This window comes from Carcharodon carcharias, chromosome 18, assembly GCF_017639515.1.
Source record: "Carcharodon carcharias isolate sCarCar2 chromosome 18, sCarCar2.pri, whole genome shotgun sequence".
NCBI classification, from domain to species: Eukaryota; Metazoa; Chordata; class Chondrichthyes; order Lamniformes; family Lamnidae; genus Carcharodon; species Carcharodon carcharias.
The window spans coordinates 89,032,432-89,052,901 of record NC_054484.1 but is presented as its reverse complement, the minus strand read 5'-3'; the positions used below and the strand labels follow the sequence as shown (position 1 = coordinate 89,052,901).

Below are 20,470 nucleotides of genomic sequence, written 5' to 3'. Positions count from 1 at the left end.
AACAGACAGTGAGAATCAAGGGTAGTTATCGGAGTGGCAGAAGGTGGGAAATAGTGTTCCACAAGGATCAGGGATGGGCCCACTGCTGTTCACAGTTTACATTAACAATTTGGACTTTGGAATCAAAATACAGTTTTAAATTTGTGGATGACACCAGATTGGGGTGATAGGGATAGTCAATACTGAGGAGGACTGCAATAAATTACAGGATGACATTACTAAACTAGCATAGTGGGCAAATCATTGACAGACGAAGATCAACAGAGATAAATGTGAGGTGGTACATTTTGGTAGGAAGAATCAGGAGGTCACTTATTACTTGGAGAGTGCCAGTCTAGGTGAGGTAGAGGAACAGAGGTGTCTCGGAGTACAAATACACCAATCACTGAAAGTTGCACTACAGGTTAGCAAGGCCATAAGAAAAGAAAATCAAGTGCTAGGCTTTTGAATCTTGGTTGAACCACACAGAGTACAGAGTATGGTTCTGGTTTTCATATTATAAAAAGGATATAGAGGCACTGGAGAGATTGAAGAAAAAGTTCACAAGGATGATCCCAGAAATACATGGCTATAATAGGAAAAGATTAGCAGGCTGGATCTCTATTCTCTTCAAAAAAGAAAACTGAGGGGTTTGAAGACCTAATAAAGGTCTTCAAAATTATGGAAGATTTTGATAGGGTGGATACAGTGAGAATGGTTCCTCATGTGGGGAAGAACATAGCTAGAGGCCATCAATATACATTGGTCACCAAAAAATCCAATTGGGAATTCTGAGGAAACTTCTTTACCCAGATTGTGGTGAGAATGTGGAACTCGCTATTACAGGGAATCATTGAAGTGAATCATGTAGATGCACTTAAGGGGGTAACCAGACAAGCATAAGAGGGTGAACGGAGTAGAGGGTTACGATGATAGGTTTAGATGAGGAAAGGTGAGAGAAGGCTCGAGTAGAGTGTGAAAGCCAGCACAACTTGGTTGGGCCAAATAGCCTCTTTTTGTGCCGTATATCCTCTATAATCTTGTGTGAAACCATTCTTACTTGGACATATATAATCATTCCTTCAGTATTGCTGGATCAAAGTCCCGCATTACTTAACTGACTCCATTGTGGGAGCACTATCACCACATGGACTGAAGCTGCTCAGAGTAACTAGGGATGGCCAATGACAAAAATTGTACCACTGGTATCTACTTACTGAGAAATGATAAAAACTCCACGAGTAGTTAGTATTTCACTGTGGTTATCATATAACAGAAATAATCCAATTCTAGTTGTAATGGGAGTTTTCAGTCTTGCCATTCCATTGTAATCCAAATCAAAATTCAGATTTAAAGAAATAACCCTAAAAAGCATTGATGGAAAAGAACATAAAAATGAATTTATTATTAATTACCAGAATCTCAGTTAGTGTACACACCTGCTGAGATTTTTGCTTCACTCCTTCTTCTCCGTTTGATTTTCTTCTTGAAGACTCTGGTGAGAAAATCAGCATGTTTGTTGTTTTCACCGAGTGACAGCAAGAAGGTGGCATGAAGGGCCTTCTCCTTCTCTTGTAGTTTAGCTACATCACGTTTTTTGCCATCTAACTGTTGCAAACATTCCTCTGATTTAAGCTGTAACAGAAAGTACAGCAGTTTCTGTCAGAGTTAGAGATGAAGGTTTGATTCCAAAGGAGAAAGGAGTACTTAGTGATTAAGTATGATCCAAGAACAACCATATAATCAGCAAAAATCACTCAACCTAATAAGAACCTGTTTATTTGGTACTTCAACACATCTTTAGGCTCCAAGAGCTTTACAACCAAGTAATGACCTTTGAAAGTGTAGTCACCATTCTTCATTCATCAAGGACACATCCTATAATTACTTTCGTTTCTACATATTTATCCCAATACTGCATGCTTATCAAAGGTGAAGTTAAACTGGCCCAATGAGCAGGCTTCTCCACACCTACAGCACAGAGGCCTAGCCAAACTTTCCAACCTTAGCCTCTTCTAATAAAAACTGGAGCTCGGGTAAAGCTTGCACAGAAACACTGGCCCTCAGCATAGTTGGCTAACATTCAAAAAGTCTGATGAAGGTATAACACCTCCAAGTTTCCCTCCATATCATACTCAACCTAAGCTGTTATGTAAAAATACATTTGATAAATTTAACTTTGATTGTTTTGATCCTCTGACCATTGCTATCCTCTCCTTGAATACCACTTCCGGAGAAATCCCAATATTGCACCTCTAGTGCCTTCTCTAGCTTCCATCTGACCTCAGGAGAAGGTAGCTCAATGGTTTTTCCATGTTTAAAATGCTGCTCAAAACTTTTAATTGTCTCTATTTGGCATCTTGCCTAATTTATTTCAACTAACAGGTTGGTCCTCAAGTCCTGAATGACACACTCTCTGGGAAACCCATGGCTGGGTTTCCAGGGTATTTTCTTGTATATTTTTCACCTTTCTGCTCCTGCAAAGTTTTCCATTTTCCATGTTTTGGCACTTGGTCAAGTCCTTTTGTGCAAGAAATTGGGTCTCCGGGCAACCCTCAGCTGGTACCACGCTAGACATCCAAGGTCAACCAGCTTTCTCTTGCACCTCTTTCCAACTTTTAATAACCTTTTCAGTCTCCAGGGAGCTACTAGTTTTCTGCCCAAGTTCAAGTATCGCTGGATCTTACCCCACCTCTTCCCACCCCATCAGTCCTGAGCAACACAGCCAGTCAAATCTGGTCAAAGCGGCACCACCTTCTCCTGCACCCTGTGGCTTCTCCCTGGCTGGTTTTCCCTATTTTAGCACCAGTTGTACTTGTCAGTAGAATGAGATATAAAGATGATTCAGATAATAAATATTCATGAGCGGACAACTTAAAAATGATTCAATGAATACTAATAGACATTTTCAACTGCTCGATATTTTAAAACATTTTGATTCACATCTTTTAATGCCATAATATTGTAATTTTTTTCTTAATATTTGATATTAACATTTTTGATTCACGGATATTTATAAATGTGAATATCCATTTATAATGTTCCCAATTAATAGTAGTTAGCATGCTAAGATTATGCAGCGATATAGCAGCATCATGCATAATAACAGCATGATACCATTGAACAGGGCTGATTGCACCATCTGTAGCCCAATCAGGACAAATGCTACATGTGACTGATTGTATTCTCTGACTCACCATGTGTAGTCACACGAGATCTACAAGAATATTATTAGTTATGATATTTTCGGTCTTAGTTCCATTCAAAAGTCCTATGTCAACAGTGGCAATGGGTTTTTTCCATATTAGCTATGGTCACAGCTGGTAACTTCTGTCCTGTCACATTTTTAATGGGAGGCGGTGACTGATTCTATATTTGAGCCACACAGGTGGAGCTGTGGAGTAGGTTTATGGAGTCACAGAAGGAAACAGAACAGAAGGCAGGGATCGTGGCTCTACCAGGTCAGAAAGAACTATCCAATTAGTCACACTCTGCCCTTTCCTCGTAGCCCTGCAAATGTTCACCTTTCATGTACCTGCCCAATTCCCTTTTGAAAGTTACCATTCAATATTGCTACCATCACCCTTTCAGGCAAGTTTTTTTTATTCATTCACAGGATGTGGGCATCGCTGGCTAGGCCAGCATTTATTGCCCATCCCTAATTGCCCTTGTTCAGAGGGCATTTAAGAGTCAACCACATTGCTGTGGGTCTGGGGTCACACGTAGGCCAGACCAGGCAGATTTCCTTCCCTCTGCAATGATTTCATGGTCACAATCAGACTTTTAACTCCAGATTTTTGTTGGATTCAAATTTCACCATTTGCCATGGGATTCGAACCTGGGTCCCCAGAGCATTACCCTTGGTCTCTGGAATACTATGCCATCACCTCCTGATCATAAAAACTCAGAGTAAAAGTAATTCTCATATTTCCCCTGGCAATCCTGCCAATAATCTGGTACCAAGTGAATAGCTCTTTCAGAAAAGCAGCATTGGATCAATGGGACAAATGCTGAATGGGCACTAAATGTGACTAAGGATATCTCTTTCATCTTCGGGTAACATTCCAGTGTATGAATGCAACATGAGTTCGATAGAAATATTGCTGGTCATTATCTTTGAGTTGTAGACAAAATGAAACAAAAAGATCCAATGAAAAGTTCAAAAATTATGGTAGTTCATTCTAGAATATCTTTATTATCCACAAGACCAAAGAGAAACAAATTGGTTGCTCACTTGTGTTTCCAGCCGTTCAGTAATGCGTTGGTTGACACGTTCCTGCAAAACGTCCTCACTCTTTTCAAACTCTTTCAAGAGAAGAACCTCTTCAAAAAGCGTAACGTGCCGTAGGTCAGCCATCTTCATAGCAATGTCCAGCTTACATTTCTGGTGACAAATGACCCGAATCTCTGCATCAAAGTTCTTTATCAAATCATTGATCTGGAGAGAGAATTGCATTAAAAGTTAAATCTGTCAGCTGCAGGAAATTGCCCATACTTCCTATTCAAGAATTCCAGAGATTCATTACATTTTCAGTACACAATTCCTCTTGTTTTCAAATGATTCATTTTAATTTGAGAGAGGAGCTGTCCATCAACGCCTCTGCCTCAGACACCTCCTTCTGCACACAACTGTTGTGCTCCTCAGCCATTGTATGGTGGGCTAGTCTGCTGTGATGATTGACCATTGGTGGCTCACTGTACTCAGAATTTTCTTGACTCTTTCAACTTCCTCATACAAGGGGGGAAATTAGCCATGGTACCACAGCAGAATGATTCCTACCTGGTTTCACTCCTATCCTAACTTGTCCTGTGCCACATTCTCCCGAGATAGAACTTTGTCCTTTATTGTTGAAAAGTAGCGAGAACCAACAAAAGCACTGAAAGACCGAGATAAAATAACCAAAATGGGAGCTGAAACAAGGTTTTAAAAAATGAACAGGTGTTGCCTGTCCCACTATCTGAATCTCCTTCTTGTTCTTGCAGGAGAATTGGCACACAACGTTCTTATGGTCTCAGGCCACCCTGAGGAAGCTCATGGACAGCAACAGGAGGAGGAAATGCCCAAGGGTGCATCATCACAGCAGACTAGCCCACCATCCATCAGCGCAGGTTGTAGCATCTCAGTTCTAAAGCATGTTCAGAAACGGTGACACTGGGTGAAAAGCACAGCAGTTTTGTGCAGAAGAAGGTGTCTGAGGCAGAGGTATCGATGGACAGTCCCCCTCAGCAGGGGGAGGACAATCACTGTGAGGAAGGGCTTCAGGAGTCATACTTTGGGGCTCAGTACTTGGAGGACTAGGAGCGGACTGCTTAGTTCCCTGAGGCTGTGCAGACGCCTGCACTGCAAATGAAGCAGTCTGTGGAAAAGATAAGCTCAGGCATGTCTCAGAGCTTCAAGTACATGAGCTTGTCCAATGGGAGACTGGCCAACCTCATGGCAAGTTATGTCCAACAGCACGTGCAGTGCATGCAACAGGATGCAAGGGGCTTCATGTAGCCTGGATCAGTCAGTTCAGAACCTGAGCATGCACGTCCATGGAATTCATGAAGCACTGAGCAGCCTGGACAGGACAGTTTCACAGGTTGCCCAATAGTGGCTGGAGGGGATGCCAGCTGTGCCCCAGCAGCAGACTCCCTCAAACAAATAGGAAATCCTACCAAGAGCTGAGGATATGCTAGAAGAGGATGAAGGTTCCACATTGCTCATGGCAGTCTCTTCATCCTCAGTTTCTTTGACCCCTCTGACAGAATGCATCTGCATGCTAGGTCCCAATGATGACAGCTGCTCCTGCAGAGATGCAGGCAGAACAGTCACAGGAGAGGACTCCAACAGGTCCCTCCAACATGAGGATGACTGCCACAGTCTTTACAACTGTGAAGCCAGAGACGTGAGCAGACCACATCCGCCTCCTCTGATGCAACAAGAGGAGCACAATGTAGGTGTGCCTGAACGCGGGCGGCACTAAATACGTCACTGAGGTGTTTGGTAGATGTTACATGCAAATATTAAGTTTGACTCAAACAGTAAATAAATTCACTGTTCATTACAATGGGATGCATTATCTTTATAAGTTTGTGCTAAACCATAGTAACAATATGCAAACAGAACAATAGTGGAGGCTGCATAGAGTAATCCATCTCTCTGTGACAATAACATTGCATACATTGGACGCATGTTTGTCTTTCCTGTGCCAATGCATGTTTGCTGCATTCATAGAGGCGGGGGGGCGGGGGCAAGAAGAGCTGGATAGAGGGCCAGTAATAGGTGGAGATAACCAAAAGGTGTCACAGACAAAAGGACAAAGTGTTGAAGGTGGTGATATTATCTAAAGGAATGTGCTAATTAAGGGTAGAAAGCAGGACGAGCAAGGTACAGATAGCCCTAGTGGGGGTGGGGTGGGGGGAAGGGATCGAAATAGGATAAAAGATAGAGATAAAACAATGGATACACTTAAAAATAATGGAAGTAGGTGGGAAAAGAAAAATCTATATAAATTATTGGAAAAAGCAAAAAGGGTGGGGGGGACATTGGAAAGGGGGTGGGGATGGAGGAGAGAGTTCATGATCTAAAATTGTTGAACTCAATATTCAGTCTGGAAGGCTGTAAAATGCCTAGTCGGAAAATGAGGTGCTGTTCCTCCAGTTTGCGTTGAGCTTCACTTGCAATTACATTGCTGCACCTGGAACATGCTGCATGGAGGAAAGTTGAGTTTTTTTTATTATTCGTTCATGGGATGTGGGCGTCGCTAGCAAGGGGGCGTCACTATTACTCATCCCCAACTTCCCTTGAGAAGGTGGGGGTGAGCCGCCTTCTTGAATCCTGCAGTACATGTGGTGTAGGTACACCCACTGTGTTAAGGAGGGAATTCCAGGATTTTGACCCAGCGACAGTGAAGGTACGGCAATATATTTCCAAGTCAGGATGGTGCATGGCTTGGAGAGGAACTTCCAGGTGGTGGTGTTCCCATGTGCCTGCTGCCCTTGTCTTTCTAGGTGGTAGAGATTGCAGGTTTGGGAGGTGCTGTCAAAGGAGCCTTGATGAGTTACTGCAGTGCTTCTTGTACATGGTACACACTGCTGCTACTGTGCGTCGGTGGCGGAGGGAGTAAGTGTTTGTGGATGGGGTGCCAATAAAGTGGGCTGTTTTCACCTGGATGGTGTTGAGCTTTTTGAGTGTTGTTGGAACTGCACTCATCCAGGTAAGTGGAGAGTATTCCATCACAATCCTCACCAGGAACTCACCAAGCTTCCTTAGACAGCATCGTCCAAACCCATGGCCACTACCTTCTAGAAGGACAAGGGCAGCAGACACATAGGAACACCACCACCTGGACGTTCCCCTCCAAGCCACTCACCATCCTGACTTGGAAATATATCGCCGTTCCTTCACTGTCACTGGGTTAAAATCCTAGAGCTTCCTCCTTAACAGCACTGTGTACCCACACCACATGGACTACAGCGGTTCAAGAAGGCAGCTCACCACCACCTTTGCAAGGACAATTATGGATGGGCAATAAACACTGGCCTAGCCAGCGAATCCTACATCCCATGAATGAATAAAAAAAACTCCTGACTTGTAGATGGTGGACAGGCTTTGGGGAATCAGGAGGTAAGTTACTCTCTGCAGAATTCCCAGCCTCTGACCTGCACTTAGGAAGTATATGGGACCATAGGAACAGGAGTAGGCCATTTGGCCCATCAAGCCCCCGCTCCACCATTCAATCAGATCAGGCTTGCCTAACTCATGGCCTGCAAAGCCCCTCCACGTTTGTTGAAAATGCCCGTAGTATGAGTTAGTGAGTTTGAAGATTTCTGCGGGGGTCTGCTCCTCCAATCACAGCCTGTTCCTCTCCTGCGTTTGCTGCTGATACATTCACTATTGAATCTATCAGCTGTCATGAAGCTATTAATGTATATAATATTTTGGAAATTATTGTTTTTTAAATAGAGGTTTAGTCTTGAGGATGTGTCTTAATTGTATTAAAGCCAGCTAGTCTGAGTGCTTTGCTATGTACTAGTTCTGAGATGTAAACAGAGAGGTGGAGTGCATTTGCATTTTTTGAATAGAGCATTCAAGAAGTGGGGTGAAAACTGACGCCTATCTAGCAGCTGCCAAGCAATATGTTTATATTACTAATAAAATTGGTACTCTGAAAGGGGTTTCATTGTTAAAAGGTGGAGTTCAAAGAGGCTGGTGAGACAATGAGAATTAACCTTCAATGGAGCTGGTAGGTATAACTTCAGCAGTTTTCAGTTGTGCAGAGCAGATGCTAAGTGAGATAAAAGAGCAGCTGCAAGCCTCCAATTGGCTCCATAGGAACCAAAGTGAAAAGAACCTCATTTTGAATTCGTAAGGTGAAAATGCTTTGCCTGGTGCCTGGTTAAGTCTATGGATTGCTGTTGCCTTAATGGAAATTAGTTTGGGAATTTGTTACAAGTTATAATAGTAGTAATTTGTAGCCATGTGTACATATAAATGTGTAAATTAATAAAATGTTTCATTTAATTTAATGTAAAGCCTCGATAAATAATGGTCTGATTCCTGAATTTAGAGTCACATCTCAAACACTTAAAACTATTGGTTATGACACTTGTTTAAAGTTTCCCTCTGGGGATTTTAAATAATTCCTCTTTATCAACTGCATCGGTCATAACACAGCAGCAAACATGGAAGAGAATCAGCCTGTGACTGGAGGAACAGCGAACACTAGTAACTCTGGAACACACAGGGCCTCAGCTCACCACGCTTCTCTCCCCTCCTTGGCTTACAGTGCTATGGCCCAGCTCCAGCCTCATTCCCCCAGTTCTGCCCACATTCCCCCAGCTCTCTTGGTTCTTCCCTGCGTTTCCCGGGTTCCTCTCATGTACCTCCTTGTGTTCAACCAACTCTCAGTACTTCCTTGGATGGCATCCGCGTTCGGGTGCCAATAGGCCTCAGGCCTCGTTCTCATCACACCTGCCCCACCACCGAAGCCAATTTGGTGAATGAGAGTGAGTGAGGGTGAGCTACTGAGGGTAAGCGAGTGAGTGAGTGAGGGTAAATGAGTGATGCTGAGTGAGTGAGGGAATGAGAGTGAGTGAAAGAGTAAGAGTGGGTGAATGAGTGAGGATGTGTGAGTGAGGGTGTGAGTGAGTGAGGGTGGGCGAGTGAGTGAGGGTGGGCGAGTGAATGAGAGGCTGGGTAGGTGAGGGAAGGAGTGAGGGTGGGTTGGTCAGTGAGGGAGGGATGGTGTGTGGGTGTCTGAAAGAAAGAGGATGAGCATGGCATGTGTGTGAGAGAGGGGGAGGTTGAGCATGTGGGTGAATGAGAGAGATAGAGAGGGAGAGTGAGTGTGTGTGTCTAAGAGGGAGAGAGGGAGGGTGAGCTTGTGTGTGAAAGATAGAGACGGAGGGTGAGCATGTGTATGAGATTGAGAGGGTGGATGGGTGTGTGCGTGTGTGACAGAGAGAGAGAGAGAGGGTGAGTGTGTGTGTTTGTGTGAGAGAGTGAGTGTGTGAGAGAGGGGTGAGTGTGTGTGTGTGCGAGAGGGTGTGTATGTGTTTGCGCATGTGTATAAGAGAGGGTGAGCTGTGTGTGTGTGTGCGCGTGCATGAGCGAGAGAGATTGAGGGGGTGTGTGTGAGAGAGAGAGACCGGGTGCATGTTTGAGAGAGAGAGAATGGAAAAGTGTACATGTGAGAGAGAGAGAGAGAGGGGGTTAGTATGTGTGTATGAGAGAGAGAGAGAAAGACATGATGAGTGTGTGTGTGTGTATGTGTGTGTGAGTGGGAGAGAGAGAGGGGGAGCCTAAGGCACCATCCTGAGGAACTCCTGCATTGATGTCCTGAGACTGAGATGATTGGCCTCCAACAACCACAACCATCTTCCTTTGTGCTAGGTATGAATCCAAGCATTGGAGAGTTTTCCCCCTGATTCCCATTGACTCCAGTTTTTGCTCGGACTCCTTGATGCCACACTTGGTCAAATGCTGCCTTGATGTCAAGGGCAGTCACTCTCACCTCACTTTGTCATTTTTAATTTGAAACGATTTGTAATGTACTGTTACAAATTTTATGAATAAAGTATATTTAGCTCCAAACTGACTGGGATCATTTAGAACAGCTGGTATCCAATGCTACATCTTCATATCATTGACCATTAATGGATAATGTTCAACGTCATATTGATGCCAGGCTGTGATATGTCAATGAAGGTGTAAGTGGTAGAATACTCAGCAATGATTAGGCATACTTTATTCATTCTACATCATAAGCATCAATGGATTTTGTTTTGAGCTTTCTGTAAGACCATCTGCTTCATAAAGGAGCAATATTTAATTGGGTTAACTAAAACCCAGTTAATGTTTTTAGTTGGGTTAACATGCTACTCTCTATTGTCATTGTCATCCGCAACATACCTTTTTCAGTACTGCATTTTGCAAATATAAATTTGTTTTCTCTTCAATGATTTGGATTTCAGCCTCCAGCTGTGATGGTTCTATCATCTCAGCCACTGGAGATTTTATATTGCTTTGTTCTATTTGCTGAATTGAGCTAGCTTGTGATGGGTTTGCAGTTTCAGATGATTTTCCAAACTCACTGAGCTGTTCAGACATTCTATTGCGTTTCTTGCTGGAACTGTATTCTTCCCTGAATTCCTGCAGTTTTTCCTGGTCAATTTGGAACAACTTCTCAGGCATTTCATCAGGGTACAGGTTTGGGATGATGGGAATGGGAAGATGTTGTGAAGGATCAAGCTTGGTCTGTATTACCCTCAACTCCTCAGTGAGATTGGTGATTTGTTCAATAATATCAATCTTTGTGTCACGAAGATCAACTACCTTCCTGCTCATATCAACTTTGAATTCATGAATCTGTAAAAGATGATCACAAAAAATTCTCATTAAGTTGCATGGATTTAAATAGAACATCCTGATGATTGAGGTTTTATGTATTACATAATTATCCAACCATAGGATGACCCCAGAAGCTCATTTGCAACATGCGTCAACAAACCTGTCCATTGCTAGTCACAGGTTATCGGCATGCATTCCCATGTCTAGCTTCAGAAATATGCCAAATGATGGAACTAAGTGTGGCTGGTGATTAAATTTAAGGGACACATACAATTCAGAGATATAACACATACAATTATCACACTTACAGACTGTGTGTTATGTAAGTAGCTCTGTACATACCTCTCCATACATTATATATTGTGTTGTGTAAATGGCTCTGTACACATTTTTCATTACACTGTTTTTGTGCACAGAACATATGCCCTGAGCCACTTCAGTCACAACACAAGGCAATACATATTTTCCCATAGAATCTCTCAGCTGTTGCAGGGGTGAAATGTGATGAATATGAAGCTGCTATAGTCTTTTAAAAGCAAACTCAATAGATTCTTGTTATGGGTGTAAGTTGTCACTCAGCTGAGACCAACAATGAGTAATGGGCAACCAAGCTGCCTAGATAAAAGGAAAAGAAGAAGAGTCTGAAGAAGAGTCATATGGACTCAAAACATTAACTCTGTCTTTCTCTCCACAGATGCTGTCAGACCTGCTGAGTTTTTCCAACAATTTTTGTTTTTATTTCAAGCTGCCTAGGTCCATAGAAGTTTTCTTGATCTGGCTGCAGATTTGTTCCTTTATATTTTGTCACTCTGAAGTGCAGGCATTCCTGGCTGAGGGTTTGGCCAGTGTTTGAGTTTGCAATGTTGACTGGTTACGACAGAGTTGATGAATTTGATGGTCTTTTCCTGCTCTTCTTTTCAACAGTTTTTGAATTTTGTACTATGATGCAACATTCTTTTACAGTAAAAGAGGCTGCAGAGAGACCAATGCCAACAAGCAGCATGGTAGGGGCTCAAAAATAGGAAGCGGTTGTCACATTAGTTGAGGTGTATTATAGACCTCAAAATTGTGGGAAGGAGTCCCAAAATCTGTGAACTCCTTTTGGGAAGGAAATCTGCAGTCAGATTAGAGAGGCATTTATAACAACAAAATTATAGTTCTGGGAACAGGGTATGTGGGTGTGATTATCTGTTTGCTAACGTAGAGGATCAGCACTGAGACACTGGTCAAGCCAAATGGCCCATGGTCCATGCTGTAACTGCTGTGCATGTCTTTACAGCCAAACCTCAATTGACTTCCTACAGCCCAGTGTGCATGTTTAATTGATTAATTCATTAAACCAGGAAGTTCAGGCAGTTTTTATCATGCTGGACGTTCTATTCCATACTGTTCTCACATAGAAGTACATTCAGCAATGGTTTATCAATCCTATGGTCCTCAAAAGCAGCAGGGGCCACAGATTTGGAACACCAACCCATGTGAAAGAGGTGAACATACATGATCCACAGCAAATTAAATGTGGGTACATACCAGCTCCTCGAGGCAAATAAGTTGATTCCTTTTCTTCTCTGCATTAATACGCAGGTGTTCCGGTACAGTGTAGTCAGCAGCAGTCTTTAACTTGAAATCTCCCATGTTTTCTTGAGCTTCTTTAATTGCTGCCACATCATTTGGATCTTCGTAATTATCATCGGGTCTGCTCGCATAACTACAGAAGAAAGAACAGTAGTGTAAAGAATCTGTGGTGCTTCTGTTGTAGACATGATGCTCTGGCTTCTCATTCCCAACCATAAGAATATAGCAACAGCAATGAGCCATTCAACTCCTCAAGCCTGTTCCATCATTCAACAATATCATGGCTGCTTTGTACTTCAACTCCATTTACTCATTATGTTTTTTTTAAATTTGTTCATGGGATGTGTTTGTCGCTGGCTAGGCCAGCATTTATTACCCATCCCTAATTGCTCTTGAGAGAAGGTGGTGAGCCACCTTCTTGAACTGCTTGTCAATGTGATGTAGGTACACTCACGGTATTGTTAGGAAGGGAGTTCCTGGATTTTGACCCAGTAACAGTGAAGGAACAGTGATATAGTTCCAAGTCAGGATGATGTATGGTTTGGAGGAGAACTTCCAGGTGGTGGCACACAACTAGACTAGGAAAAACAGAGATTACTTGGAGGATTGTAGGGCTACAGGAAGTTAGAAATAGGGAGAGACGAGAACAGCAGGGATTTGGACACAAGGATGTGGAATTTAAATTATAGTGTTGGTGAATCTGGAACCAATGTAGGCTGACAAGCACAGGGGCAATAATGTGATACGGGCAGCAGAGTTTTGGAACAGCTCAATTTTATGGAAGGTGGAAGATGGACAGACACATAGAAACTTAGTTTCAGCACCATGACTCTACCTAACTGAAAACTTTTGCCTGTCACCACACAAATTTAATCTAGCACTCGTTTTTGATACAGAAACACAGATAGATGGTTGCAAACTCCAAACAACGTGGTGTGCTCAAAGGGAATTGTTGACAGTAACAATGGGCTTGTGTGATTAATTCTTCCAAATTAAATGGACATCAGATGTGAGCACAGAGGCCCTCTGATCACTGTGTATAGTAATATCATAAATGTATTTGTGAGGGTTTCCTTGTTTTTCCACCCGTTACAAACACATTTATAAAAGGAAAGGTCCAACATAAATATTGAGAAAGGGAAAACCTTATCTAAGTGCTGCTGCAAAGGCCTAGACCAGCTGCTAGGTTGGCACTAGGTCAGGATGGCTCTCTGCTACCGCTGTGATCCAGTAGTAATACTCCTGGGAGCTCGCCACTGACCGACCAAGTGTGTAGTGAAATGAGGAGAGGGGCAATGGTGGAATACCCCAAATTGCTGTGGGATTTACTGTTACTACACCTTCAAGGGGCAGCTCAGGAGCCTTAAAAAGTTTGGGGATGCTATTTCAGCTCGGAACACTTCAGTGCACAGAATTCAAAACATTCTCAGACTCATCAGTTGTTGAATGTCTAGTTCAAATAAGTCAGAGGAGGGACCAAATATTTGGGGCCAGATGTAGGCATCCATCCAGAGGGAGGTGGCCACATCTATAACTCCCCGCTCTGCACAATGCTGCCAAAAAATACTCCAGTCACTTGGGTGGCTGTAGCACCTTGTAAGAAAGCACTGTACTAAGCATGGTTCACAACTCAACCATCAGTGTTTTGGGGTCCTGCAATGCCCTACACACCCCTTCCTTCTTCTCCCACACGCTGCCCTTCCTTCACAGCTGCCCAGAATGGCTGCACAGCAAGTCTCACTTGGGCATCTGCATGTCCCATGTGCCAGTTCTCAGCCTCATAGTTTGCCTGTTACTGGCTGCATGAGGTTACATTTCATGGAAAATAGCGGACATTCATACTTTCTCCTTGAAGCAGAAATTGGCCCCTTATCCATTTGCGCCCCACATCCAATGCCACCACCCTGCTAACCACTTATGCCAATGGGCAGGCAGGTAGAGAGCTCAGGAGTGGCAGACAGGGGAGAAGGAAGGCAGGTGTCAGCTACAGGTTGTTCTGCCTTGTTGTGCATCATATAGAATTTGTCATCATAGCAACCCCTGGTGGACTTCAGTACAACAGTGACTGACCTACACGACAAAACTGATGGCACTTCAAAAGTACTTCACTGTTTATGAAGAGCTTTGGAATATCCCAAGGTCATAACAGGTGCTATTTAAATGCAAGTCTGTTTTTAGTATGAATAATTAAATGGGAATTGTAGGTAGGAACAGGAGTAAGCCTTTCGGCCCCTTGAATCTGTTCTGACATTCAATTAGATTTGGACTGATCTGTTCCTAAACTTCATTGACCCAACTTTGTTCCATACACCTAGATTCTTTACTTACTTAAAATCTGTCAATCTCAATCTTGATAATTTCAACTGACCCACCCACCTTATGCAGTGTGTGTCCCAGTTTGCTGCTACCTTTTGCATGTGATAAGTTGTACTATTCGTTCATGGTAATTCTATTCTCCTTAACCTATCCTAGATGTTTCATGGCAAACAAAGGAGTAGCAGGAAGAGGAGCCTGCTACACATGTACGCAACCATACCTTCAAATGCACAGTTCCCTACCATGTGACAGTCCAGAAACATTCAACAAGATGCAAAGTGAGCCAGAAAGTGGGCACAAAGCACAAGTGGGCCTGAAGAGCTCGGGAGAGTGTGTGGATGATGCAGATGACTAAAGATCCTTTCTTTTTTGATTCATGGCATGTGAGCATAGCTAGCAAAGCCACTATTTATTATCTGTCTCTAATTGCCCTTGAGAAGGTGGGGGTGAGCTGCCTTCTTGAGAACATTTGAGGGAACAGTTAAGAGTTAACTGCATTGCTGTAGGTCTGGAGTCAGGTACAAGCCAGGCCTTTTATGGAATCATGTTTATTTCCCTAAAGGACATTAGTGAACCAGGTGAATTTTTACAATATTAATTTGTATTCCAGATATATTTAATTAATGAATTTCAATTCCCCAGCTGCTATGATGAGATTTGAATTGATAATTACTGAATCGTTAAACCAGACCTCTGGACTGCTAAATTTAGTGGCATAATCATTATGCTACTCATACCTCTCATAAGATGTTCATGCTCAGAGAGATGTAATCTCAGCTTTTAAAAGGATGCTAGCAAAGCATGTGTGTAGACCAAGGGAATGGTCTGGGAATGTCTCATATGATAATTAAGTGCAGCGGTGGTGAGTGCAGCCCATATGTAGATCATGTGAGTACAATGTGAGCATCTTGGATGATGCAGCAGCTCCATTTGCACTGCAGGCCTGTATATTGAGGCCCACAAGACAGTCATCACCTCTTTGATGTGTTTGTTTAAACTACTGCCACTGAGGTCAAGGGTACCAGATTATAGATGGCTTTCTCTAGCTGGTGAATTTGAAAGACTCATTTCTGTGCCCATGTGCTAGAAACTGGAAGGAGCAAGTAGCTATGGTCAAACAAAAACTGGGCAAAAACAAAAACTCTCCATTGCGGGTAAAAACCTGGTCATCAGGCGTAAGGCATTCTTGGTGTTGCTGTACAGCAGCGATCTGGTTCATTCCTCACTCCTGTGCTGTGGCGATCACCCAAGGCATCTTCCATGTTATCTGGAGGTCAAAAATGGACCATGTTCGCAGGGACACCACACACAAATCTCTAGAGAAAGGGGGAAAAAAAGTATCCAACATCGCACTCATCCTGATGGCCACTTTTGTGTGTAGCTGCATCAAGCTGTGCATAGATCCTTGGTACGCAAACACCAAGTGTCACGGAGGATCTACCTATCCCTGGTGTTCCGCAGGATGGGTCTGGCCATCCTGCCACAGAATGCTTCAAGTAATTGGACTGTGCCAACTGGCTGGTGGTGAGAAATGCCCATATCGTCAGATCCTTCCTACATGTCTGGAGTCTCACCAAGAGCCCATTGTCCATCTCCTTATGGAATGTGCCTTTGCAGGACAGGCTGGAGGGAGATGCAGTGGCTTTTGTTGAGGTATATCCCAAACAGCTCCATCACATAGGACTCTGTGCTCTATGAGCTGTTCCCAAGGACGCACACCAAGCCAAACATCAACTGTTGCTGGAGGATCATCAATTCGGCGTAAGACGCTCTTTGCTCTGTCCGAAATTGGTTGGTGTTCCAGTGCAAAGAGTTGTCCCCGACCAAGTGTTGCAGACTGACACATTCCAAGTCCAGAACTACATGCAGAGGGATCCACTAAAGCTTGGGGCAACCGTCTCAGAGGCGCAATGGGGAAAGGTTGCTGTCTAAGGCCTTTCAGCCATAGTGCACTGAGGGGCTGGAAATTGTATAGAAGCCCTCAGGCTGTATGACTCACAATGAATGTATACAATAAATATTACATGTATCCCAACTGTACTGAAGCACCTCAGAGTGCAACATGATGAATGTAGATAATTTAAATATCATTGTATTTTCTATGATGACCATTTTTAAATGTTTGTAATGTTCTTTTAGATATATTATGAATAATGTATATTTCTGCAAAAAAAACTGTCCCCTGTAATATTCACAATGGATGAAGATGGCCACAGGCTCATTTAAGTGATCTCTTCCTCTGACCCTTTGACAACTTCATTGCCCCAACAGCAAAGCACTGACATGTGTGGTGAGAATCGATAACACAAAGGGGAGTTGAAAGTACATTAAGAACAAAAATAATGCTAGATATACATTTACAAGTAATTTAATTAATCATGCATGACCAATCATTTAATATCAAACTAACTATTGGACGTTTGAAAGGAATCAAACATAATCAGTTCAATCGTTACAACAACAACACTAACTCGCATTTATATCTTCAGAAAGAGCTGGAAAAACTCAGCAGGTCTGGCAGCATCTGTGGAGAGAGAAACAGAATTAATGTTTCAAGTCCAAAGAGGAGTCACATTGGACTCGAAATGTTAACTGTGTTCCTCGCTCCATAGATGCTGCCAAACCTGCTGAGTTTTTCCATCACTTTCTGTTTTTTATTTCACATCTCCAGCATCGGCAGTATTGTGTTTTTATTCCCATTAATACCTCACCTATAATACAGAAAAACATTCCAAGGTGCTTCACACGCACGTTACCAAATAAAATTTAACATGAGTCTCATAAGAACATATCAGAATAGTTAACAAAAGTTTTGGTGAAGTTAGATTTTAAAGAACACTTTAAAGGAGGATAACAAAGTTGAGAGGTAGAAAGGTTTAGGGAGGGAGTTCTGAAGTTTAGGCTGTAAGTAGTTGAAGGCATGGCTATCAATGATAGAGCGATGGAAATCAGGGATTTGCATAGAATGCATGCAGGTTTATATTGCATAAGTACACCAGGTAAAGTTTACAGTCTTGCTTTCTTTAATTCTTTCACTGAAAAGCAAAAACATTTAAATAGCTGAAAGAAACAAAAAAAATCACTCACAGATCTTTCCATTCTTTTTTCCTCTGGTCAATTTTATTCTTTGCCTTCTCTGCTTTATTGATCATATTCTCTTGTCGTATTCCAACATTCACCTTTACTTGTGGGCTTTGAGAACCTTTCAACAGGTCAACATCCAAGTCCTGTTCCGCAACCACAGCCTTATCAATACCTAATGAAAGTAGAGCAGTTATTAATCAGACAGGAAGTTGTAACAGCCATTCTCTCTCACCAAAAGCTGCGACATGAAAGCCTCAACATGAAACATGGGCCTGAATTTTAACCCCGGGGTATGCCTGAGATTGACGTAGCAGGAAGCAGACGTAAAACACACTCCCGGCCGAGTTCGCGCTGTGAACACGATCTTATGTTGGATGGCCAAATAGAGCCCCCCCAGCATGAAATGTGACCACCGCACACATTCTCCATGCATGCATTGGGCGCTGGGTCCAATGGGGCCCCAACAGGGTGTTCAAAAACGGAAGGGGCAGCTCCCTGAAGGCTGCCAGGAATTGTTGGAGAGGCTGAGGGAGCTGTCTGGATGCTGCTCAACAAGTATCCTGGTGAGCAGTCATGGCCTCAGCACCTGGAGATCATGGAAGGTGGGAGGGAAACTTGGGTGGGCACTCAGCCCCCTGACCCCCGTTTCTCAGATGAGTGCCTGGGAGTGCTGGTGGAGGAGGTCAGTGCCAGGCAGCACATTTTAATGCCAAGGGACGGCAGGAGAAGGCCGCCCCACCTGACCAAGAAGACCTGGACAGAGGTCACTGCGGAGGTCAGTAGGCACAACATGGTGTGCCGCACGTGGCTTCAGTGGCACAAAAGGTTTAATAATCTGCTGCAGTCAGCAAGAGTAAGTACAGAAATGGCAAGGACCTGTGCAGAGAACTTTAGTCGGGTACCCATTTCTCAGAACGTTCATGGGTCTAAGAGTGTGTATGCCGACTGGCACTTAAACCTGCCCTGTCAAGGCTGGGATGCCAGAACAACTGGCTTCAGTGCATTGCAGAGTGAGATGTGTCACAGTGACACCGCCCACCGAATGCCCAGGTGGCGGTGGCACGGTGGGCACCACAAAAGGGAGATGGAGCAATAATGAGGCTATTTTTCCCTGTTAGGAGAAGAGCAGTCAGAACGCCTGCAGGACAGATGGAGGAGTGCCGAATCTGTACTTCCTCACTAAACATGAGTGTGATGCACTTGAGCTGGAATGCCCCCATTCAGCTCGCTCCTCCGGTCATGGTGAGGCAGGAGTCTCGGATGAAGGTAAGAATGCAGGTGACAGATGTGTGAGCGATGGGTATTGGAAACAGAACAGGGTCCTCTCATCAGAAACTGAACCGTTGTAGCCAGAGAGCCCGTTGAAGCTCTAATAAGATGGCACCATGCAGCAGGTCTCCACTGTCTCCTCAGTATGCCTAGCGTGCACAGTGACTTTGGTGACTGAATGGAGTTCTGCTGAAGGGTCATGAGGACTCGAAATGTCAACACTTTTCTTCCCCGCCAATGCTGCCAGACCTGCTGAGTTTTTCCAGGTAATTCTGTTTTTGTACAGATCTTTTGCCTTGCTCGCGCAGTTGTTCCATTCACAGGAGATGCCAGCGACTCTGAGCACCCCCCATTGTGCTCCAGGGACAACAGCACACCTGTACCAGCATTACACCGTCTCACTGGACCAGGCACCAGTGTAGATACTCACACGTCAGCGGGCATTAGGTCTTCAGCTCTGCAGGTAATGGACAGCAGTGAGGGCGCATCACACTCGCTTGAGGAGCTGAGAGAGGCAGAGAGGTCCCAGGGAGCCGACAGTGGGAGGATAGCTGGAGACCAGAACCATGCTATGTCTGAGGCAGATGAGGAGCCTCTGGAGTCGTCCATCAAGCGGCAGATGCTGGATGTCCAGCGGGATGCACAGGGAGAACTGGTGGAGATCCATGAGGGTCTGTGTGCCATGGTCTCCATCATGAGCAGCCCATCTGGAGCATGAATTCTGCGTTGCCCCTAAACACCAAGCTCACAGCCTCCTCCACTGAGAAAGTGGCAACTCTCATGGAGAGGCAGCTTCAGGAGCAGACTCAGAGGTTCCTTGGGTTGTACTCGGGCCTGCAAGCCCTCACATAGGCAGTGACCTCAGGAGGTCAGTGTCAGTGTGGGAGATGGGTGAGGCACCTAGTCTCCCTGCTAGATCCCTGTCCATCAATGGTGAGCAGGGAGGTGCAAAAGGCCCCCATGCTGGCAGATGAGCTGCCTGTCATCTCTGTGGGCTTCTCTCAGGGTACTCCGGATAAGGGCACCAGCTCCTCTTCCCCTCTGTCAGTGTCCACTGCATCTGACAATGCAGCAACGACTGAGGACTGTCCAGCTATGGGGCTGGATGCACCCTCCAATACAGAACCTACTCAGGCTGACAGCCAGGGGACGACCACCAAGGTCATCAGGGCCACCAGGACAGCAGAATCAGCCTCCAACGCCACTGTCAGCGAGGGGCTGGGAGGGGGTACCAAGACATAGCACCCACAGAAGTAAGTTGAAGGCACCTTGAGCACAGCAGGAGTATGTCATGGGTGAGATTTTTTGCGTTTTCGTTTTGACTCTTGTGTTAGAGGTGGACACTTTGTTTGTTCATGTGAAGTAACATAAACATTTCTTTAACTTAAATGGGCCGAGTTGGCTGGATGGTTT

At 44.1% G+C, this 20,470-nt stretch overlaps 1 protein-coding gene across 1 annotated transcript in view; it reads right to left on the bottom strand.

Moving 5' to 3' along the window:
• LOC121290732 (cilia- and flagella-associated protein 44) overlaps positions 1–20,470 on the bottom strand; it is a 375,801-nt gene that overhangs the window by 32,504 nt on the left and 322,827 nt on the right. Inside the window, exons 23-27 of the mRNA XM_041211577.1 lie at positions 17,792–17,960; positions 12,344–12,521; positions 10,376–10,831; positions 4,214–4,417; positions 1,419–1,614 (exon numbers count right to left, since the gene is read on the bottom strand). Of these exons, the coding sequence (XP_041067511.1) occupies positions 1,419–1,614; positions 4,214–4,417; positions 10,376–10,831; positions 12,344–12,521; positions 17,792–17,960 (1,203 nt within the window). The remainder of the gene's footprint in view (positions 1–1,418; positions 1,615–4,213; positions 4,418–10,375; positions 10,832–12,343; positions 12,522–17,791; positions 17,961–20,470) is intronic.